Here is a 25,423-nt window from a genome sequence, read left to right on the forward strand (position 1 = left end):
CTCTGTACATACTAACAGTTCATATACAGGCAGGTAAAATGTGAGACTACAGACATCCAGTTTTAACTGGTTTGGCACAGACTACCCACCAAGTTACATTTACCCAGCACTGGGTAGGTATAGCAGCTGAGATACAGAAAAACTACCCAGTACCTGGGTAAAAATATTAAAAAAATAACCCAGTAAAATTACCCAGCAGGCTGAACCCAGCATTTGGGTTAAAAAAAAAACAAAACAAAACCCAGCTTTTCCGAGAGTAATTTAGATAAATTTTAATACATCCTTACTGAATAAAAGTATTAATGTCTTTCAAAAAAAAAAAAAAAAAAATTCTTATCTCAAATTTCACTAAAATTACAATGGAACTACAGAAAGACAAATTTTGTTTTTATCACAAAAATCACAGTGTGATTGTGCACTATTGGTCTCTATAAGTGGTAATTTCAGGAGGATTCAGCTGGGGGCCAGATGGCACATTCTGTTAACCAATAATAAAATAAAGGATTTTACCATGGAAAAGTAACCACAGGTTTTCTCCAAAACAATTATCCTTAATTAATTGCGGGTGTTGTCTACGCACATGGCAACACATTCCACTACTGCTGTCATGACTGCTGATTGTTTCATACAGTATGCTGAGCTGGTGTCAGTAATTATGTTTATATAATGTTTTTCACACTAGGAGTTACACACCATAAACACCATATATGCATCATGTAGCTAGTGCTACGCAATTTATACTATATCATTTATCCATTTTGTGCTAAATTCACATCAATTTACTAGTGCTGGGTGTTTCTGACATTGTGGAGATACATATCAGGGCAACGTAGAGGTCCTGGATGAAATGGTTTTAAACTGCTCAAAAAGTGGTGTTGCTCACTGAATAATGTAAAGAAATTAAAATATAGTGTATCTGTATATAATACCTTAAAATATAACTATATGGTTATAATATATTTGCACATAGATTATTACAATGTACATATCAATATTAAAACTCAAATACTATATTTATGGTATTTAATTATTTAAAGATGCTTCAAAGAATATCTGCAACATACAACATAGGTACTACAACATTTTTCAATATCCAAAAACATATTAAGATTAAAATATGGAAGGCTATTTTTCAGTAATTCTGTCTGTTTGCTATGTAACATGCCCAACAAACAAGGTATTACCATGGGATTTTTGGCATGCATGTTATTGTAACTATTACAACATGACAAAAATTAATTTATAAAACGGATAGTTCCGGCTCTTGATTCTGATTCTATTAAGCACTTGTAAAATTCCTGAAAACATACAGCTGACCGCATTACATAAGTATCACTGCGCCACTGAATGTGTATGTCGCTGCGTCAGTCTTAGCAACGTAAACATGTTTGTTCTCTATTGATTCTGTTCATTGAAGCTGCATTATGTAGAAGAGTATTGTGAGAGATAGAGTGTATTACCTGCATTTCAATTTAGCATTTCCCTTCAGGTCAATCCTATGTTCATAATAAAAATCCGTTTGAATATCTGTTGCAATCTTGTCCTTTTAACAGTTAATGGGTTTCCCCTGCTGACACTGACAGCGCTAGTCGAAAGCATTTGTCATTTGCGTCTTGTTCCGTGTTCACAAGAAGTTTCGATATAAAAGTCTTTGTGCCTCACTCATGAAGACAATCTTTACCGCCATCTAATGGCGTAATAATGTAACTTTTATTGCTCTTCACGGTCAGGGACTTGTTTTCCCCCCAAGCCTTTTAATGATTTTACTTCATGAAAGTTGCATTGATACATTTTTTGCCGTTATTATTTGTATTGTGTGGTAACCGTTTTATAAAAGCAATGAGCCCCGTGAAGCTGTGGTTTACAGTGAATTTATAACAGCTAAGGGGGTTTTTACTTGCGCCTGGTCGTGCCTAACAACACCCCTTAGCTGTTATTCACTGTAAACCACAGCTTCTTGGGGCTTATTGCTTAAATAAAACATCATTGATCATTATATCTGACCATTTCCTTAGCAGCTTCATATGAAAGCACCTTTTCACCTCAAAAGGTAACTCTGATATTCCTCATAATTGTGTTTTTTTTTTTAATATAATAATAAAAAGGGTCATTCTTAAATCACTAGCCAATGAACTGTGGGCCGAGTTCTCCTCTATGATTCGGCGTGCTTTGCTGCAACATGAACATTTAATGAATGCTGAAAGCACTGCAGTGTATGCTTGTCCTGCGGAGAGTGCGTCTGTGTGAACGTGTCTGTCTGTCAGTGCATGTCTCCGTGTGACTCGCTGCAATTCATAGCTGAAGACATTCCACCACTCTATGCGTTCTCAACACTCCCCCAGCCTCATGCGGGTAAAAATAGCCCCTCTCTCACACAAACACTAGAGCTGTGTGTTTGGGAATCTGGAGATCTGGGAAGTGGCTTCGTCGACAGGCACTAAATGAGGGTTCTTTTTTCTAATTGTCGCCATTACTGGGGAAAGATTGGTGAAATTGGAAACATTTTCTTTCTTTTTTCAAGACTCAGAAGTTGCTCAAAAAGGCCCTTATGCGAGTGCCGCCGCTGACTGCCACTAAGCATCTTGGGACTTGAGTACCACAGTGCAAAGCTAGTCAATTGTTCATTTGCCTGAAGTGTCCTAGTTAAATGTGGTCATCTATTGCATCAAAGCCCTCTCTTTCTCTCCGCACAATAATTCTTTTCAGGCAGGTGTCACCGTCAATGCCAGGACAGGTAGAGATCTCCCCTCAGAGATCGTGGGGGGTGTGGAGAGAATTTAGGGGTCATAAAATCAGAACAGGATATGTTTTTAACAGTTTAAAGATGACATATTAGTCACTCATCACAACTTCCTGATCAACAGCAGAGTACTGATTTAACTCTGATCATGAGACAACCCGCATTACGTTCACACAGAGGAACACTGGCCCTGACCGTGACCATGTGGTTTGCATGGTTAAAGAAAGTTAAAATAGAACAAAAAAAAGGAAGAATGACAGACTGACCCACTTTTAACAACACCTTGGCATCACTGAGAGCAGAAACAGCTTATGCAGCATTTTATGAGCCAAGAATGCTATGTATTATTCATAAGTGAAAAGAGGTCAGTGTAAATTATTGTATATTTACATTATTAGCCTTCTCTCATTTATGTATTCTAAGCGGATTATTAAAAAATAAAAATAAAAAACAGAATTTGAACAAACCTCTAAAAATAACCCTTAAAGGGTTAGTTCACGCAAAAATTAAAATAATGTCATTTATTACTCACCTTCATGACGTTCTATACACCCGTAAGACATTTGTTCATCTTTGTAACACAAATTAAGATATGTTTGATGAAATCGGATGACTCTATTGAGAGCAAAGCCATTGAAACTCTCAAGGCCCATAAAGGAACTAAAAACTATTTGAAACAGTTCATGTGAGTTCAGTGGTTCTATCTTTATATTATAAAGCAACAAGAATACTTTTTGTGCGCCAAAGGAAAAACAAAATAACGACTTTTCAATCTATACGATTTCAAAACACTGCATCAGAGCTTTACGAATCGAATCAGTGAATCGGAGCGCCAAAGTCACATGATTTCAGCAGTTTATCCGTTTGATAGGAGATCCGAATCACTAATTCGAAACAAAAGATTCACGAAGCTCAGAAGCTTCATGAAGCAGTGTTTTGAAATTGGCCCATACAGATAGTGTTGAAATTTTTTTTTTTATTGTTTTTTTTGGTGCACAAAAAGTATTCTTATCACTGTATAATATTAAGATAGACCTGCACTGAACTCACATTAACTGTTTCAAATATGTTTTTATGGATCTTGAGAGTTTCAATGGCTTTGCTATCAATAGAGGCCTCACTGAGTCATCGGATTTCATCAACAATTAGAGTTGTGACGTTCGCGAACGAACCGATTCTTTTGAACGGCTCATAAACATGAACGATGGGAGCCGAGTCGCGGCTGGAGGGGAGCCGTTCTTTCTGTCGTTCTTTTTTCCTATGCGTGTTTCACACAGATGCACACAAATGAGCTCCTCCGCGAGACAGAACAGTTATAGGGGGAGGGGCGCACCCAGCGCAGGCCAACCCTTTATAGCGTGATGATATTAGTTATTAGTTGTGCACGCATCCTTCACGTGAGTACTCCAGTGGAAAAAAATACTGTGATACTGTTCTTGTATTTAAATTTTTCACTAAAAGCTGTTTTGCACATTCATTGCAGCCCACTTTGTTATTGTTCATTGACTTGAAGGGGCTGATGTCCTATTTGCAAAGTTTACAGTAGTAATAGTATGTAGTATGTAGACATTTCCATTTTATTTATTCTAATTTTATTTACTTAAAATATTTTTTGTTTTCTATCAAAATGTTCTTGTGTGGAAGTGTTTGTAGTAAAAGCTGTTTTGCACAGAAATTCATTGCAGTCGGCTTTATTTTTTATGTTTATTTGTGAGTAGGTATTGTATGAATAACATAAGTCAACGTAGCTTTACACACACACACACACACACACACACACACACACACACACACACACACACACACACACACACACACACACACACACACACACACACACTTTGTACTCAAGGTAAATCCAAAATAGTGATGTAACTGTCTAAGCAGAGGGATTTGTGCGACCCTATGGAATATAGTCCACACATGACAAATGAGGTAATAATCAATATTTCAGAATAATTCAAACTCAGATATTGGTGTGTGATATCCGAGTTTTAATTATTTGACTACAAATCTCACCTCATCATTCCTCCCAGTGATAAACTGAGATGCCCCCAAGCTAGCTTCTTAAAACTGACTAAATATTTAAAAAGAGCCAAAAGAGCCGTTCTTTTGAACGGCTCTTTGAAAGGAACGGATCGCGAAGATCCGGATCCCCTCAAAGAGCCATAAATCCCATCACTATCAACAATATCTTAATTTGTGTTCCGAAGATGAGGTCTTATGGGTGTAGAATGACATGAGGGTGAGTAATAAATGACATTATTTTAATTTTTGGGTGAATTAACCCTTTAAGAATTCAATGCAGATCAATGTAAAGCTCTACTCATATAGGTGTAAGGCTTTCAGGCATAATGAAGCCTGAATGTTCATCCCTGTTCCAACTCACAACCCATAGATATAAATAAAAACCTTATGGGGTTTCAATGTGTCTCTGAGCTGCACTGACAGGAAACAGACTGACAGTGATGCAAAAAGCAAGAAGTGCATTGTCAGAAGTCATAACAATATGCTTATGCAATGCATGCTGGGAAAAGTGAATACCAGGACTGCCTGGCATCTGATCACACTCACCATACTGATAAACACTTTAAATGCTTTACAGTCTCCTGAACAGCCTTACCTGTACAACACAAACTACAATACATGCTAACTTTTTAATCTGACATGAAAAAAGATGTACATTAGTAACCTAGAATGGATATCTTACACTATTTCAAATGTTTAAAGTCTGTAAGATTTTATTTTTTAAACATAATATTGTGAAATACTATTAAAAAATAAATGTAAAATAACTTAAAAATAACTATTTTCTATTTGAATGTATTTTAAAATGTATTTTGTTTCTGTGATGACAAAGCTGAATTGTTAGCATCTTACACCAGTCTTCAGTGTTTCATGATCCTTCAGACATTCAAACATTCTGTATGATGAGAAATATTATTATTATCAAAGTTGTGCTGCTGATGATACATTTTTGAAGATTCTATTACAAACAGAAAGTTCAAAAGAAAAGCATACATTTTTCAAAAACTGAATCTAAACTTTTGAATGGTGTATAACTTTCTACAGGAATTAGACCTTCAGAAGCTATAAAAAAAAATTATCCATCTATCTACAACTGTTACTGCCATCTAGTGGCATAATTTTAGCAAGTTTTTTTCCTCAGTCCATCTTCCTTTTGAACAGTTAAATGCCCCCACTGGGCAATACATGTGCAATAAACAACACTGTATACTTAACACACTCTTATTTACATTCCCTTCCATTTGTATATAACATATCTGTATATTGTCCATTGTCTTTTTTGTATATTGTTTATTCTCTTATTCTGTTTTATTCTATTTTTATTATCTGTCTTGTCACTGTCATTCTGTCTGTACTGTAGAAGCTTCTGACACCAAGACAAATTCCTTGTATGCACAGACATCAAGATTCTGCGTATGATCCTCAACAATGGTGACAAAATTTTCAGATAAACAGATTAACTCTGAGCATCACAAAACAAGCTACTAAAGTCACAAAAGAGATTTTTGTTTATCGTCACCATTGTTGAGGATCATACGCTGATTCATGATGTCTGTGTGAGTCTAAAAGAAGCTGATCAAAACTCTGTCTGTATAATGAATTTTAAAATCAGAACATTTGACTGTCATAAAAAAGACATACAAAACTAACAGTTAAAGGGTTAGTTCACCCAAAAATGAAAATTCTGTCATTAATGACTCACCCTCATGTCGTTCCAAACCCGTAAGACCTCTGTTCATCTTCGGAACACAGTTTAAGATATTTTAGATTTAGTCCGAGAGCTTTCTGTCCCTCCATTGAAAATGTATGTACGGTAGACTGTCCATGTCCAGAAAGGTAATAAAAACATCATCAAAGTAGTCCATGTGACATCAGAGGGTCAGTTAGAATTTGTTGAAGCGTCGAAAATACATTTTGGTCCAAAAATAATAAAAACTGCGACTTTATTCAGCATTTTCTTCTCTTCCGGAATCCTTTCCATTGAATTGATTCCATTGAGTTGAATCAGGTGTGATAGATATAAATTAGATATTAAAGGAATATAAATTTATATTTTACTTCCATTTTTTCGGTAGCTGCTTTTGCCATTGATCATTTTTTTTAATGATCTTTAATGCCAGGCATTTCATGAAATTATGATATTTATGTCTATAAGGCCCCGTACACACTGTAATGGTGCGTTCAAGTCATGTCGGAAAGATCGTATTTACGAGCAGAACTGACATGAATGCCACCACAATGTCGTAAATACCAGTGGGAAGCTCGTAATTTTCTTTAAGCTCCGATCTGTACGAGTTGGGGGCGTGTCAGTCAGAAACATGGCGAAATACCACAATATTACAGGTATTTAGCAGTGAATTGTCAGGCTTTTCTATTTACAACAAAGTAAGCTGATTCCCAGCAAAAAATACAATAGCATCACAGTATAAAAATGTAATATGCAACAATAAAGTTTACAACAGCTTCATAAATTAATTAAAAAACATAAAAAAGCAACATACAACTAATGTACATTATTTGCTCTACATTTTCTAGAAGCAGAAGTGTTGTAATTTTGTGTAATTAATTTAGAGAAGGCACACCGCCATCATACTCCGACGAAAGTGACTTGAACGCACCTACCGTCGTACACACGATTTCCCACCTCGTAAATACGAACTTCCCAGGAAGACTTGAACGCACCTTAGGTTTCAGGAGTGACAACCGCATTTAAATGCAGGAGTGAATCCCCTAAATTATCATTACAAGTGTGTATGTACGGAACAGGACTCACTCTCGACAATGCGATGATTGACAGCTTGGAAACCATAACGACGTTTTGGCGTCTCTCGTGTTTGGTATCCTTTATCGTGACCAAAGTTATATTACAGTGACAAAACACTCGTTATTTTCAGCAGTTTAAACACAGTCGACTGGAACGTGGTGTTTTGTTTATGCTTGTACAGCCACACAGAGCGCGCTCTGTGTTGCCATGGTCACTCATTATAAGCGTTTTTGGGCTTGTTTAAGCTCGTCTCATAAAGCAAACGGGTTTGTTGAGTTATTAAAGTGGGTAGACACGAATCGCGATATTTTGGTCTTATTTACAGCATAAAGCATTTGGATTTATTTAGGTTTATTATGGGCTTATTCTTGTTCGCTGATTTTTCTAGCAAGATCTGGCAACTCGAATGAAAAAGGCTCGCGCTTTCCCTGTGATTCACCGCGCATACAGAAGAGAGACACATCTCCGATAAAGGTTAAAAAACGTTATTAACAACAAGTTGTTGAGTTCCGTACATATTACATTTAATTTCTGTAAATGTGGTTGTCACTACCTGTATTTTTCGGGAGTTAATTCGGTTGTAAAATGCGGTTGTCACTCCAGTATTTTTCTGAACTCTTTGTGTACAGAACGAGATTGAGCACTAAAAGGTGAACTGACACTAAAAGGTGAACTGTACGTGGCCTCAAATGCTTCTTAAGAAAAAAAAATGTAGGGCGGCACTTGATTTTGTGCATCAGGAATTGATTGGATTGTTGCTGTGGTTTGCTATTGCTGTGAGATCATTTGAGCACCTGCCCTCGCATCAGTAAACAAATCCGAAGAGAAGAGATGTTGCTGCAAAAGGAAAGGGAATTTATTTTGATTAAAGATTACTAGGGCACGTGAATTTTTAAAAAATGATGTAATGATGCAGATGAATAAATCATTTACACTATGGACAAAAGTGTTAATTAATTGATAATTGACTTCAGGTAATCAGACCCATTGCCACAGGTGTATGGAATCAAGCACCTAGCCATGCAGTCTGCATTTACAAACATTTGTGAAAAAGGGTTGTTCTGAAGTGCATTCAAATATGGTCCTGTGATAGGATGTCACCTTTGCAATAAGTCAGTTATTCATACCTGAAATTTCATCCCTGCTAGATATTTTAAAGTCAACTGTAAGTGGAAAGTGGAAGTGTTTAGGAGCAGCTGCAACTCAGCCACAAAGCAGAAGACCACATAAAGTCACGGAGAGTTTTGGCATTCGATTGACTTTGTAAGTAGAATCTTTTTATTTTCTAAATAAAAGTCCCAAAATGTAGACAACTCGAAAGAAATAACAATGTAAATAAGTCACAAGGTCATGGAAACTCATTCCATGAAGCTCTCACCACAGTTTTTGAGCTGATATTAGTGTGTGTTTTAAAAAATGTATTTAGTTACCACTTGTAGCACACTATGGGTTCAGATGTACTTTAAGTGGTATCTAAATACATACAGAGATAGTGTATTAAAAGCACATTTTAGTTCATATTTCATGGTGTCTCAAAGTTGAGCATATAAGATTTTATCTTAAGAAGTACTAAAGAATATTTTTTAGTATATAAAGTACAAAATTAGTGCGCAAAAAATTTAAGTACATTTACTTAATTTAAAAAAAAAGTTAAATTTACTTTTCTTTCACCTGGGGTACCAACATATTCATAAACCAGCTTGAAGTTCCAATGGTCCAATATATATATTGTGCATAATCTCAGTAAAAAACTAAGAGGGTACTTTACAGCTAAACATGCATGGTTTATACTGGTGACAATGGACTAATTTCAAATCTTGAACAGTTTTATAATAGCCGAGAAAAAAAGGGGAAGCATTTCTGTTGTGTTGTGGCTTGATTCTGCAGTGTTGTTGTTTTTATATTTGCTCTTTTAAATTTTAGTCGTGTTGTGCAAAACTAGGTCACCTTTCTGTTATTTCTGCTATTATGAGTGCCTCAACTAGGCAAAGACTTACATTACCGCTCAAAAGTTTGGGATCGGTAAGATTTTTTTAATGTTTTAAGCTTGGTCTGCTCACCAAGGGTGCATTTACTTAATTAAAAACAGTAATAATGTGAAATATTATTGAAATTTAAAATGACTGTTTTCTATTTGAAAATATTTTAAAATTGTATGTATTCTTGTAAATGTCTTATAAATGTCTTTACTGTCACTTTTGATTGATTTAATGCATCCTTGCTGAATAAAAGTGTTAATTTCTTTAAAAAAAAATTCTTACTGACCCCAAACTTTTGAACGGTAGTGTAAAATGTTACAAAAGCTTTGTATTTTAGATAAATGCTGTTCTTTTGAACTTTATCAAGGAATCCTGAAAAAAAAAAAGTACACAAGTGTTTTCAACATTGATAACAAATATTTCTTGAGGAACTAATCATCATATTAGAATGATTTCTGAAGGATCATGTGACCTTGAGTAATGATGCTGAAAATTCAGCTTTGCCAACATGAGAATAAATTGCGCTGTAAAATATATTCAAATAGAAAAGTTATTTTAAATTGTAGTAATTTTTCACAATATTGCTGTTTTTACGGTATTTTAATTAAATAAATTAAGCCTTGGTGAGCAGACAAAACATTCAAAATCTTGCCGACCCAAACTTTTGAGCGGTAGTGTACTTGTACTCAAACTCTTGTATTCACTGTGAAACACCCGTTCAGCGCTATTGCTTCAAATGGACCAGCCCACAATGCATTACATACTACAGTACAAAACCATAATACATAAATACAATAGAACAGCATGGAAAATGGGCTTGTAAATGAACAGCAATTGCTTACCATGCAAAAGATTGCCCAGAATGCATTGTTTTTAATGGCATCTGCTGTAAAAAGCTGTATAAAGCTCCTAGATCAACTGTAAATCAAGTCTCTGTGTGGATGACTGAGAGACAGATTCCGAGGGACCATCTGCAAAGTGCAAAACCCAAAAAGCGAATACTACAAAAACGGTAACTTCACTGTAATGCACTGTACTGTCACCAAATTCAGCTTTCACGTCACTGATGTCCTGATAGTTAAGTAACTAACTAACTAAGTTAACACTTATTTTGGGGAAATGGCTTTTTGTATCATTTTTATATATTTAGATAAAGTTACGAAACTGCAAAACTATAAGGTAACGAAGCACGTTACAAATGGCTATTTAAAGCATATGTAATCTGTAGTAAAAAAATATCCTTCTCAACACTGTCAAAACGACAGATTTTCCAAATAAAAAAATGTTCCAGGGAAAAAAAATTGCTATGTTTTGTTTTCCGGTTACAAAGTTATAAGTTCATTTATTTATTACGATTAGTATTACTAGCATTACATATGAAGACTTCAGATGCAAAAGCCTCTAAAGCCGTGCACACACTTAACGATTGTAAGGCCGATTATGAATGTAAATTGATACTTATGACTGATCGCGCTTAAACGCGTCCAGTCAGAGCCAGTTGCGTTCATTCTGCGATTACAGTCTGTGTTCAAATTCCATGTGAAAATATATAAATCTGCTTCAGTCGCAGGAAACAATCGATGTATGTTGATCACAGTCTTAGAATCAGTCGTTAAATGTGTGCCCGGCTTAAGTGCCGTCTCAACTTTTCTTCTAAAATAAGCATTTTTATCAAACTTGTATGTTAAGGTTTAATAATTTTACTTTAATGACAATTAATAGGTCCTTTTCATTGCCATGACAGTGAAATAAGTGAACATAAACACACGCTTCATAAAAAAAGGCTACTAATTTTAGAAGAAAAGTTCAGATGGCACTCTTCATATATTCTACAAACATTATATAAAAGAAATAAAATAAAATATAAATGTAAATTCTGTCAAGGCAATATCAGTGATGGAGGCAATGTCATTGGTGCTAGAGAAGCTCTTCAGGTGCAAAGCATCTCTCGTTCTCTTCATGGTCCAGCATTTTATAGACAATCTGACCTCTTGAGGTCCTCTTCTTTGGAATTTCTCTGATTTCTCGGTCTAAAGGCTTTTGCTTTTGTTCCCGGACTCTTCTCTTTTGCATGGTCCTAATAAAATCTTAAAACAACAGTTGTAGTGTCTTTCTTTATAAACTACATTCTTATTAAAGTACTTACAACAACCAGTTGTATTGTCTTACTTTAATAAACAGTTATCTTATTAAACCTTTTTACAAAAACAGTTTCTTAATAAACAATTATTACATTCTTTATTAAATGCTTTACAAAATCAGTTCTCTCATTTTTAATGAGTAACTAATATATGCTTTAATAAATGTTACACCAGTTGTCTTTTTTTCTATAAACCAAACATCTATTTCTTCTTTAAATAAAAGGTTATCTCATATAAATCTCTAATGTCTATTTTTCCACAGACAAGCTGTTTTTTCTTTATCTTCAAATCACAGTTGTGTTTGTCCATAATATTAGTCTTATAACTCGCTTATCTCAATAAGTGTTTTTGTTCTTAAATCTCAGTTGTGTTCTCATTATTATTCCTTATAAGCAGAAGAGGTACAACTAGCACAGAAAAGTTACATTTCCCAATGAAGCAGGATGTGGCTGATAACGGTTTACACACATGAGGAATTTGTCTTAGTGCTTGTTGAAAAAGTACACACATAAAGGCAATAAAAATGGAATATCTATCAATAACAAAAAGTAAGCAATGCAATAGAGTACTACAGATACAGCAAAAAGAGACAGGATCATATATGTAGGGATATATTTACAGATGTACAGTTATGTGCAAATGGAAGTAAATGTGCTACGTGTTATAGTTATACAGTTTAATTTACTTATCACATCTTAATTTAATCATGTTAAATTGTTTTAAACAAGTTGAGACTACATGAACTATCAGGACATCAGAGATGTGTGAACTTCATTTGGTGACAGTACAGTGTATTACAGTGAAGTTACTGAATTTAATTTCCATAATAGTCAAGTTATGGAATTATTTTCATATTTAAAAAAAATCATAAATTGATTATTAATTGAAATACATTTCCCCAAAATAAGTGTTGTAGTATAACTATCAGGACATCAGTGATGTGAGAGCTGAATTTGGTGACAGTACAGTGTATTACAGTGACGTTGTTGACTGTTTTTGCAGTATTCGCTTTTCGGGTTTTGCACTTTGCAGATGGTCCCTTGGAATCTGTCTCTCAGTCGTCCGCACAAAGAGACTTACGTATTTTGTCCACCGCGGAGGGAAGCTGATTTTGAGGAAAATTGGGTTGTAGTTTTCTCTCTACATTACTACGATAGAAAAGAGGTGTTATTGTGTAGTAACAGCGTTGAGCTCAGGAGTCATTGACTCGGGAAACTTGAATCTGTGAATATGCGGCCAACTTTACTTAAGTCTTCAACTTCTAGACAACACCATCAGCTTCTTTCCACAACAAACACAGTCACAGCTGCCAAAGTGCAACTAAAGGCCTGGGAGTCCCAGGCTGGGACACAGACTAGGCTATTTTCAAATCTTAACACATTTTAAAACTCTGGGAGACCACAGACATGACAGTTTCAGCCGATTTTTTTGGCATTATAATCCCCTGAACGAATACTAGAGGATTCAATCGGACCACTAAGTTACACCACACACCTGTTGATCGCGAGATCAAACCTGACTTAGAAGACTTTGTCAGCAGGCTTCTGCAACACGTTGTGCTTTACAATGAAAAAGAAAATGGAAAAATAAAATATGGTTGGGCTTCTTTCTCAATACTACACTTTCGTGGAATGTTTGTGGCTGCCAAGCACGCAACATCAGATTGGTGATGCTCTCATTGGCTATCGTGGTTATCACGTCAGCGGCAGCCCGCTCATTTGAGATCTGGGACGTTCAGTCTCGTTTGGGAGCAGTTAAATAATCGTAGTGACACCACACAATAGAGGATTTTTTTGGACAAAAAATCGTTTGCGATAAGCCTCGAATCTAGCCATTCGAGGTATACAATATTCATTATGTAATAAATCACATTATATTTTGCAGTGTATATATATTCCCATATATGTTTGCTACATACGAGGTCTATGGAGCCCTGCACACCCACTGAAGCTAAGCAGGTTTGAGCCCGGTCTATATATGGGTGGGAGAGCTCCCCCAAACTGGGCTCATAAAATCTTCATGTGTGTGGATAGGCATGCGCGAGGCGAGTGCTCTGTAAAAGAACGTGTGTTTGCGCATGCGCATATGGTCTTTCTTTACAAAGTGACATCGCCAACTACTTCTCTGGCATGCGTAATACAGCATTTTAGTCGTTAGCGTGGATCCATGTGAATGGGGATTTTTGATAATGTTGTCATCTGTACAAAGAAAAAAAAGTTTTTAGTACGTTGTCATGTAAACATACCTTTAGTGTTAGTTTTTCTCTTGCTGCTGAAATTAACTGTGGCACAAATAGCAAAGGAAAAAGCAATGTTGACAACATGATGATGATGAAGAGGTTGTCATCATCTAGTCATCTCATCTTACACAGTTTTTTTGTTGTTGTTTTTGTTTTTTATCATGTAGATGTAATGCAGTTAATTTTAACTTAATAATAATCTGTTATAATACATCGCAGCATCAAGCATGTCACCATTGTTGAGATTTGTATTCAACGTAAGTGGTTATAATAGAGTTGGAAAAGCTGTTTGAGCAGCCTTGCAGCGGTCAACCTGAAGCTTTCACCTGCACACCCACTGAAGCTAAGCAGGGTTGAGCCCAGTCTCTATCTGGGTAGCTGCGGGAAGAGGTGTTAGAAAGGCCAGCAGGTCTGATCAACCTGTAGGCTGAGTGGGTCCTAATGCCCCCGTACAGTCGCAATAAGCTGTACTGTATAAAGGGTGTCACCCTGGTGTAAAATAGTCCACACATCACATACCGCCCAAAGCCCCCGTACAGTCGCCATAAACTGTACTGATAAAAGGGTTAAAATAAACCCCAGAAAATAAGGGGTGTAACCCTGGGGCAAAAAAAAAATCCCTACATTATTTTCATATCACAAATAGTTATTACTTACATGGAAGCACTATATATATTTTCTTTCATTACTATTTTTAATGATTTTGAAAGATCTCTCATATGCTCATCAAGCCTGCATTTATTTGACTAAAAATATAGAAAAAAAGTAATATTGTGAAATATTATTACAATTTAAAATAAAGTTTTTCTTTATTAATATACTTTAAAATTAATTAATCAGCCATTACTCCAGTCTTCAGTGTCACATGATCCTTCAGAAATCATTCTAATATGCTGATTTATTACCAGTGCTGGAAACAGTTGTGCTGTTTAAAATTTTTTGGAACCTGTGATATTTTTTTCAGGATTTTTATTTTTTTATTTTTTTGGAGGAGGGGTAGGTTTTGTATGGTAGAAAATGACAAATTTGGTATTGCAGAACCCTGCATAAGCCAACAAATCTAACAATGTAAATTAAATGACAATATGCTGAATTGTTCATATGTTGTAAGCATTTTCATCATTTTCATTATATCTCTTAACCACTAGGGTGTTATGTGCTATACAAGAACGGATTGGCCGATCAAATCTTTTAATAACTTTTTGCCTGGAGTGCGAGTAGATGCTACATAGCAAATTTTGTGCAAATCGGACAAACGCTCTAGAAGTTAGAAAAAGTAGGTTTTTCGGAAAATTCAAAATTGTAGAAAATTTTTAATGTTTTTTTTAATGACATTAAAATATCGTAAAGGAACAAAACATACCATATTGAGATCGCAATCTCATTGAAAACTGACGGTCACTGAAATCTCGTAAAAGAACAAAACTGACTGTCATTGAATCTCATAACAGAATAAAACTGACTGTCATTAAAATCTCACAGAGGAACAAACGATTGTCATTGAAATATCTTAAAAGAACGAAACATACCGTATTGAGATCTCAATCTCATTGCAAACTGACATTCATTGAAATCTCGTAACCAAACAAAACCCACTGTCATTGAAATCTCAACCCAGCAAAACCGACCATCATTAAAATCTCAAACTACAAAACATACCGTCATTGAGATCACGATCTCAATCTCATAGAAAACTGACAGTAACTGAAATCTTGTAACTGAACAAAACCAACCATCACTAAAATGTTGTAAAAGAACAAAACTCATTGAAATCTTGTGAAGGAATGACACTGACTGCTATTAAGATCTTCTAAAGTAAGAAAACCGACCATGATTAAAGTATCGTAAAAGAACAAAACATACCGTATTGAGATCTTAATCTCATTGAAATCTGACAGTCATTGAAATCTCTTAACCGAACAAAACCAATGGTCACTGAAATCTCACTGAAAACATATTTAAATTTCAATATTATTTCTATTGAGAAATTACTACTGTAGAAATTAAATATTTGTTTAATTCTCACCAAAGCTCACTCTAGTTTGCTGTAGATCATTAAACTGTCACGCTGCCTCAGAAGTCTGTCTGAAATCAGTTTTGTGCGGTGCTTTCATGCAGAAATGCTGCCTTACAAGTCAATCTCTTATAAGGCAGTGAGGCAGCAAGACTGCTACCTAGGTAGTACCTATAGGTAGACTGCTCCCCCAAACTGGGCTCATAAAATCTTCATGTGTGTGGATAGGCACGCGCGAGGCGAGTGCTCTGTAAAAGAACGTGTGTTTGCGCATGCGCATATGGTCTTTCTTTACAAAGTGACATCGCCAACTACTTCTCTGGCATGCGTAATACAGCATTTTAGTCGTTTGTGTGGATCCATGTGAATGGGGATTTTTGATAATGTCGTCTGTACAAAGAAAAAAAAGTTTTTAGTACGTAGTTGTCATGTAAACATACCTTTAGTGTTACTTTTTCTCTTGCTGCTGAAATTGTGTTAACTGTGGCACAAATAGCAAAGGAAAAAGCAATGTTGACAACATGATGATGAAGAGGTTGTCGTCTTACAGTGTTTTTTTTTTTTTATCATGTAGATGTAATGCAGTTAATTTTAACTTAATAATAATCTGTTATAATACATCGCAGCATCAAGCATGTCACCATTGTTGAGATTTGTATTCAACGTAAGTGGTTATAATAGAGTTGGAAAAGCTGTTTGAGCAGCCTTGCAGCGGTCAACCTGAAGCTTTCACCTGCACACCCACTGAAGCTAAGCAGGGTTGAGCCCAGTCTCTATCTGGGTAGCTGCGGGAAGAGGTGTTAGAAAGGCCAGCAGGTCTGATCAACCTGTAGGCTGAGTGGGTCCTAATGCCCCCGTACAGTCGCAATAAGCTGTACTGTATAAAGGGTGTCACCCTGGTGTAAAATAGTCCACACATCACATACCGCCCAAAGCCCCCGTACAGTCGCCATAAACTGTACTGATAAAAGGGTTAAAATAAACCCCAGAAAATAAGGGGTGTAACCCTGGGGCAAAAAATCCCTACATTATTTTCATATCACAAATAGTTCTTATTTACATGGAAGCACTATATATATTTTCTTTCATTACTATTTTTAATGATTTTGAAAGGACTCTCATATGCTCATCAAGCCTGCATTTATTTGACTAAAAATACAGAAAAAAGTAACATTGTGAAATATTATTACAATTTAATATAGTTTTTCTTTTTCAATATACTTTAAAATACTTATTTTAAAATTTTCAGCAAAGCTGAATTTTAATCAGCCATTACTCCAGTCTTCAGTGTCACATGATCCTTCAGAAATCATTCTAATATGCTGATTTATTACCAGTGCTGGAAACAGTTGTGCTGTTTAAAATTTTTTGGAACCTGTGATATTTTTATTTTTTATTTATTTATTTATTTTTATTTTTTGTAGGAGTTGGTTTTGTATGGTAGAAAATGGCAAATTTGGTATTGTAGAACCCTGCATAAGACAACAAATTTAACAATGTAAGTTAAATGACAATATGTTGATTTTTTTTTTTTTTTTCTTCATATGTTATAAGCATTTTCATCATTTTCATTAGGGTGTTATGTGCTATACAAGAACGGATGCCGATCGAATCTTTTAATAACTTTTTGCCTGGAGTGTGAGTAGATGCTACATAGCAAATTTTGTGCAAATTGGACAAACGCTCTAGAATTTCGGAAAATTCAAAAAGGTAGAAAATGTTTAATGATGGAAATGACATCATAGCATTCAAATCAGCATGAGCCATGGAATCAGAGGAAAAAAATAATTTTGTTTCTAGGAATTAATGCATCAAAAGCATAAACATGAGTGAATCTTTGAACGGTTGGTGGTGCTAGAGGGTTTGAGGTAGAGACTCCAAATTTGCTATGGTAACATTTCAGACTGTCCTCTATCTGTGGCCCTTTTTAAAAATTTTACCATATTATTCTATGGGCTGCCATAGACTCAAGAGCGGAAGAATTATATTAAGAAAACTAACAATTTAGTCCCTTCGGTGCTTGACCTCTAATTATAATAATAAAACACTAATTCTCACATCACTAAAAGTGTATATGTGTATTTGATTGTCAAAATATTTGGTATTTGAACAAAATTTCATGGAGATATATTCACATTTCATTTTCACAACACATTTTACAAAAATATATTCAGAGATTATAATTTTTTCTGTTGGAAGTAAAAAACCCTCTGAGTGGGACTTGAACCCAGGTTTGAGCCCCTGCCCCTTTGATCACTACAGTGAAAGCGCCCTTTACGGTCCAATCGCAGTACCCCCGTTTGTTGAAAACTGTTCACACTGCACAGACATTACACAACCCGTCAAACACTGATTCAACATGTTCAGTCGGGTGAAAACAGACTCCGACCAACGCCAACAGGGGTATCCCAGCTAACAGGGAACGTTTCCATAATTTTCACTAACGTTATGTAAAAGTTTTGTAAATGTTAGAAAAAACCTTTCTAAAATAATGTTTCAGGAACATTCTTATAATATTTTCATAGTTAAAATACATTCTCATAACGTTGAGAGGAAACATTCTTAGAACAACATTGTTGGAACGTCCAATTGATGTTATTTGTACTTGACTGATGTTCTCATACACTCAAAAAAAAAGATTTTTTTGATGCCGTTCAGTTTATTTAAACAATTTATTTTGATTCAACACCATTGTATCAGGTTTCTGGTTTAAATGTGATTGCTTCATGTTAAATTGACTTGAAACTATTACTCTTTGACTTAACTTGATGTTTTCATATTGAAATAACATAAAACCCAACCAGGACTCAATCAAACAGGATTTTCACTTCCCATCATGCTTTGCACAGGGGCTGAACTAGGAGTGTAAATGTTGAAATAAAGTGTTATTTTAAGCAGTTTTTAGGAAGATGAGAAAATGGAAAGATTTTTTAATGTTTACTGTTCTTCTATGTTGGTATTTAAAAGTTTCTGTTAATTAATAGTTTTAGGGTTACCATTGTGGTGAATTGTTGCACTTGTGCTTGGGTTGAGGACCTGCTAACAAACTTTCAAATTACTTTAATAAGAAAGTAATTACTGTGGAAGTGCTCTGGGTTGTATTTCCCAAAAGCATTGTAAGGCTACAGTATGTTTGATTGTAAAACCATTGCCACTAATGGACTTTAATCAATTTAGACTTTACAATGTTTTTGTTTAAGGCAATTTAGGATGAATTCTAACACAGAATATCACGAAAGTTATATGAATCACAAAATTAAACAAAGAGAATTATTTGTAAAAATTAATGTATGAAAACAATTTATTATTTATTTATTTATTGCTTTTTATTTTCCAAAACATTGCAAATTAGTTGGGCTGACACAATTAAATTAAGCTGTGCCCAACCATAGTAAATAAGTTGATCCAACGCAAGTGCATTAAATTGGAATAACAGAATTGCATAATGCTGAAATAAAGCAACTTAATCATGTGGAAATCCTTTCCATGATTTTTTTTTTATGTTCGTTCAAAGAGTTATTTTTTTTTGAGTGCAAAACATTGCAAAAACGTTCTCATAACAATGTTCTTGAAACGTCTTTATCACGTTATTTGTACTTGACTGATGTTCTCGTAATGTTGAGCAAAAACTTTCTTAGGATAACATTCTCAGAACATCCTTTTAATCTTATTATTATTTGCTGAATGTTTTCATAATGTTATTATTATAATACGTTCTGAGTACAACTTTGATAAAAAAACGTCCTTACATTGTAATCTGTACTTAATGAATGTTCTCATATAGAGAAAACGTTGTGAGAACAACATTCATGGAACGTCCATACAATGTTATTTTTACTTAAAGAACATTCTCATAACAAGAGAAAATGTTCTTAGAACAACATTTCCGTAGCGTCTTTATGATGTTATTAATATTTGATAAATGTTTTTGAAATTTTAGCTGGAAGTTCATCTAACATTTTTTTAATTTTTTTTTTTAAATAGAACTGAAGAGAAAATGAAGCCACATTGTGACATTCTTTGAACATTCTGGGAATGTTACTAGGTGACCGTTTACCCCGCTAGAAATTTTACGTTCCCAGAACATTCTCAAAACATCCACTGGTGTTAAAGGACATTGTCTAGTAACGTTCCTAGAACGTTCGGAGACCGTCACAATGTGGAGTTCTTTTAAGGGTTGGGGGACGTTATTTGGTGGACCTTCAGGGAACATTCAGGACATTCTGGGACTGTTTAGGGGACTATTTCTATAGGACATTGAATTCCCAAATGTCCTCTTTGTAACATTCTCGCGCGACCATAAAATAACCAAAATAGAACGTCGCCCTAAACTCACATCGGGAACGTTATTAAATGAATCAGGATCATGTGGCAACGTTCAGTTAAAGTACAGATGAAATCAAAATCGACACTATTTACTTTGTTAGTGCATATTACTAGTCTTGTGGTAAACAATTAATCTGTGCAAGTTAAAACACAGTAAAAAAATTGTTTGTCGCGGTAATCTTTAATCAAAATCTGAAATGTTACTTCCGGTCTGGAATGGCATTCCTTCTCTAATAATGTCTGCTTAATAACTTAACTTGTCTGGTTGGTTTTAATGCAGTTAAAACTGCCCAAACAAAATCTAATATTAAAAAAGTGAAGGGTCAAGAGCTCAACTAAAACAAACCCTGACCTCGATGATGGTAACTTAAAAATAGTGATTTTCTCCTTTGGTGATTCTGCTTGTTATCATCAGGTGTCTTTAATAATGGTCAATCATCACTCAATTAATCACTTATTTAGCTCATTAATGCTTCAGTGGGTGGAATAAAATTATAAAAATATGGCAGGACTTTTACTCTCTGACCCCTGGACTACCCACCTCTGGTTCTACACTGTAAAAAGCACAACGTTAGGTAAAAAGAGTGCAGCAATGTATTGAGTTTTACGAAACGCGAAATCACTTGTCCTTCTTTGCTCCCTGTAGTTGCCGTTCTGACAGCGCGCTGCGCGGGTTTATGCTTCGCGGGAGCAGGAGACTCACAATAACATCTCATTTTCTCAACGATATTTTCATCATTCAGATTGAAAAATGAGTTTATGGGTGGATAAATACAGACCAACGTCCTTGGCTAAACTCGACTACCACAAGGAGCAAGCAAACCATCTGAAAAATCTGGTAAAATAGCATAAACTATATAGAAAGCGAACTGGTGTTTATGACAGACTCAAATCATGTCAAACAACTAAACGTGAATTATATTTTACCAACATGTACCTCACTGCGCACTGAATAAATCATTTAAAGTTAATTTGCTTTTATACAATTGCAGTAAGAATAGTTTACAATAGCGGTGATATGAACTGAAGTGCGCTTCACATATTAATAATGTTGTCTAAAATGATTAATTAGATAATATAATGGTCCCTCACGGTTTCATATACAGGTCCAGTGTGGGGATTTTCCACACTTGTTGGTTTATGGACCGTCTGGTGCTGGTAAGAAAACACGGATCATGTGTCTGCTCAGAGAGTTGTATGGACCCGGTGTCGAGAAACTCAGGATTGAACACCAGTCCATCACGGTATTAAAAAACAAAAGATGCTTTGAAAACCTACTAATTATATAGTTTACTACAGTATTAACTGTTCATGTTTGTCTCTTGTAGACTCCATCTAAAAAGAAGCTTGAAATCAACACTATTGCCAGCAACTATCACCTAGAGGTGAATCCAAGGTAAAAAAAAAAAAAAAAATCCACTTTGTATGTTCGGAGTCTTCACTAGCAGATCCTCATGTCTGATCTGTTTTCCTCAGTGATGCTGGGAACAGTGACCGTGTGGTCATTCAGGAGCTGATAAAAACTGTCGCCCAGTCTCAGCAGATTCAGTCCAGTGCTCAGAGGGAGTTCAAAGGTTCGGCTTTGTTCTTTTTGGGTTAGATCATTAATCTGAATCAGCTGAACAGTAAAAGCTGAGTTTGGATATGATAACCTTTTTATTAATGATCCCATATATTTACAACAATCATGGCAATGATAAATCTATTCACAGTGGTGCTGCTGACGGAGGTGGACCGTCTCACTAAAGATGCCCAGCATGCCTTGCGACGCACGATGGAGAAGTACATGTCCACCTGTCGACTGATCCTTTGCTGTAACTCCACCTCAAAAGTGATTGGCCCCATCAGGAGCAGGTGTCTGGCTGTGAGAGTCCCCCTGCCAAGTGTGGAAGAGGTGAGATTGCAGAAAGATTTTTATTTTTTTTTTGAAAGAAATTAATACTTTTATTGATCTAAGAATCCTGGAAAAATGTATCAAGGTTTCCTCAAAAATATTAAGCAGCTCAGCTTGTTACTTGAGTACCAAATCAGCACATTAAAATGTTTTCTGAAGGATCATGTGACACTGAAGACTGGAGTAATGATGCGGAAAATTCTGTTTTTGCCATCACAGGAATAAATTACACTTTAAAACATATTTGTCATATTGTGAAGTAATATTATTGTTTTTACTGTATTTTTGATAATATATTTTAAATTAAATCTGAAAACAACCCAGCCTTCTTTATCTTCTCAGGTGTGTGGTGTTCTGTCAGGCGTTTGCAGGAAGGAGGGGCTGCTGCTTCCTCCTGAACTGGCCAGACAGATCGCTGAGAAATCTGGCCGTAACCTCCGTAAAGCCCTGCTGATGTGTGAAGCCTGCAGAGTTCAACAGTGAGAGTCTTCGCTTTAACCAGAATAAAGATACTGTGATAATTACCAGTGATAAATAAAACACGAAGAATTGTAACTCACCTGAAGTGCATGCAATGTATTTTATCTGTTCCCAAATTTACTTTCCTGCAGGTATCCATTCTCTCCAGACCAGGACATCCCTGAGACAGACTGGGAGGTGTACCTCAGAGAGACCGCTAATGCTATAGTCAGCCAGCAAAGCCCTCAAAGGTCACAACATGCATAAATACAAGCAATTTTTTTTAAAATCACCAGTTGTCTGCCAGTGCAGATGAAAACACAGGACCTAAAAAGCAATATAAAGTCAAACCAAAAATTATTCAGATACTAGATATAATTTTATATATATATATATATATATATAATTTTTTTTTTTTTTTTTACTAGTGAGTGCAGGAAACTATAGTTCATTTATGTGAGGATAGCAAAATAAAGTAAACTGTGACATATTATACCCTGTGGACTACTAGTAAAATTGATAAAGATTTGGGACCAAAAATTATTCAGACACTTTGACCTGACCATGTTTTGCTTAAAGGTGTTATAGAGGATGTTTTCGATGACTGACTGAGTAGCCAAAGACTGTTAGTGAGTTTTTGAAATGAGCGCATGCGTAAGAACAGCCCCCCTCCTTCACAGCATTTCGAGGGAACGCCTCCCAAAACTCGTGCACGAGTATTATTGGAACACGAGTGTTTACCACCGGCATTCGCTGTGTCGTGTTCGTGGATTCATTATGTCGGACTCACCGCAGGTAACTCATAATCTGCAGTTGTTACTCCTGACAAAAACATTGAATGCGGCGCCTGTGGAAAGTTACTGGAGCACACACGTCTCTCACAAGGAACGTCATGGCAGTGATTGACAAGCCAGAGGGCCAATCGTTTAATCATTTGGCTGATGTTTTTAAGGCCCTACCTCGTGCACAGATGATGTATATTGAAATTATTACTTTCAGTGCACCTAATAAATAGTCTTTTATCAGTTAGTAAAGACAGTTTCAAGTAATATTGCAAAAATGTATAAAACAAAACATCCTCTGTAGCACCTTTAAGTGTTATCTGACATTATAAGTTAAAATTTTTTTCTGACACAGTTCAACTCTTGAGTTCTTGTCATGTTTTATTACAATTTTTTTTTTAACTATAGCAAATAAACTGAGCATGACTTGTCAGTCCTTTTTAGGGTTAAGAAAAAAAAAATCATTCACTTCTTTGGTAATTCAGCTATTTGATTTCTTTACATCATGATAACTTAATAATTAACTTACCAGGCTACATAAACCTAAGTTTTAATTTTTATTCTAAGCAGAATAATTGAGCCATTTGCAAATGGCTAAAAACTAAACTGTTTTAATTTTGCAGACTTTTGGAGGTTCGGGCACGATTGTATGAACTTCTAACTCACTGCATCCCACCAGAAGTCATCATGAAGGTACAGCTGCTTATTTTCAGCATATAAAAATATGGAAACACTTTACAATAAGGTTCATGAGTTAAACATTAGTTAATGTATTAACAAACATGAACTAACATTGAGCAATACATTTGTTACTGTATTTACTAATCTTTGTTAACATTAGTTAATGTTATAATTAGTTCATGTTAGTTCAGTGCATTAACTAATGTTAACAAGATTTTAATAATGTATCCGTAAATGCTGAAATTAACATTTAACAAAGATTAATAAATGCTGCATAAGTGCAGTTCATTATTAGTTTAACTAATGTAGTTAACTAATGAACCTACGGAAGAGGATTAGGGCCAAGCAATAATAAAAAATTAAAACCATCTCGAGATTAAAGTTATTAAATTGAGAAAAAACTCGTTATATTTTGAGAAAAAAAGTCAAGATAAAATGTTGAGAATAAAGTCATAATTTAATGAGTTTATTCTCAACATTTTATCTCAACTTTTCTCAAAATTTAATGACATTTTTCTCATAATTTAACAAATTTGTTCTCGTAATTTAACACCTTTTTTTTCTTGTAATTTAATGATTTTATTCTCAACATTTTATCTCGACATTTTTCTCAATTTAATGAGTTTATTCTCAACATTTTATCTCGACTTTTTTCTCAAAATTTAATGACATTTTTCTCATAATTTAACTAATTTGTTCTCGTAATTTAACAACTTTTTTTTCTTGTAATTTAATGATTTTATTCTCAACATTTTATCTCAACATTTTTCTCAATTTAACAAGTTTTTTTTCCTCGTAATGTAACGAGTTTATTCTCAACATTTTCTCGTCTTTTTTCTCGAAATTTAACAACTTTAATCTCGAAATGGTTTTATTTTTTTATTATTGCTTGGCTCTAATCCTCTTCCGTATGAACCTTATTGTAAAGTGTTACCAAAAATATTTCATACTGCGAAATCGATGTTAAATTACAGCTTGATTTGGTGCACAATCACTGAATCAACACGGTTTATTTGCATTGGTATTCCAGGGCCTGGTGACAGAGTTGCTAAGTAACTGTGATGGACACCTGAAGGCAGAGGTGGCTCAGATGGCGGCGTACTACGAGCACAGACTGCAGCTAGGCAGCAAAGCAATCTACCACCTGGAGGCCTTTGTAGCTAAATTCATGGCCATCTACAAGAAGTTTATGGAAGATGGACTTGACAACTTTATGTTCTGAGCTATTGTAGCCTAAAAAAAATAAGATATATTAGACAACTGTTTGTTTTTCCATAATAAAAGCTATTTAAAATGTTTTGGGACTGTTATTGTTATTTTGTGTACCTCTTTGGGCACCTTGGAACTGTATGAAATTAGCAGAAAATTAACAACAT

At 35.1% G+C, this 25,423-nt stretch overlaps 1 protein-coding gene across 1 annotated transcript; it reads left to right on the forward strand.

Annotated features, from left to right (window-relative positions):
- The first annotated feature begins 20,812 nt into the window (after positions 1-20,812).
- rfc3 (replication factor C (activator 1) 3) lies at positions 20,813-25,400 on the forward strand. Its single transcript, XM_067399209.1, has 9 exons — positions 20,813-21,069; positions 21,338-21,475; positions 21,560-21,627; positions 21,708-21,805; positions 21,944-22,125; positions 22,468-22,604; positions 22,737-22,835; positions 23,990-24,059; positions 25,078-25,400. The coding sequence occupies exons 1-9, from the start codon at positions 20,983-20,985 to the stop codon at positions 25,267-25,269; spliced, it is 1,071 nt and encodes a 356-aa protein (XP_067255310.1). The 5' UTR covers positions 20,813-20,982; the 3' UTR covers positions 25,270-25,400.
- The last annotated feature ends 23 nt before the right edge of the window (positions 25,401-25,423 follow it).

This window comes from Chanodichthys erythropterus, chromosome 10, assembly GCF_024489055.1.
Source record: "Chanodichthys erythropterus isolate Z2021 chromosome 10, ASM2448905v1, whole genome shotgun sequence".
Classification (NCBI taxonomy): Eukaryota; Metazoa; Chordata; class Actinopteri; order Cypriniformes; family Xenocyprididae; genus Chanodichthys; species Chanodichthys erythropterus.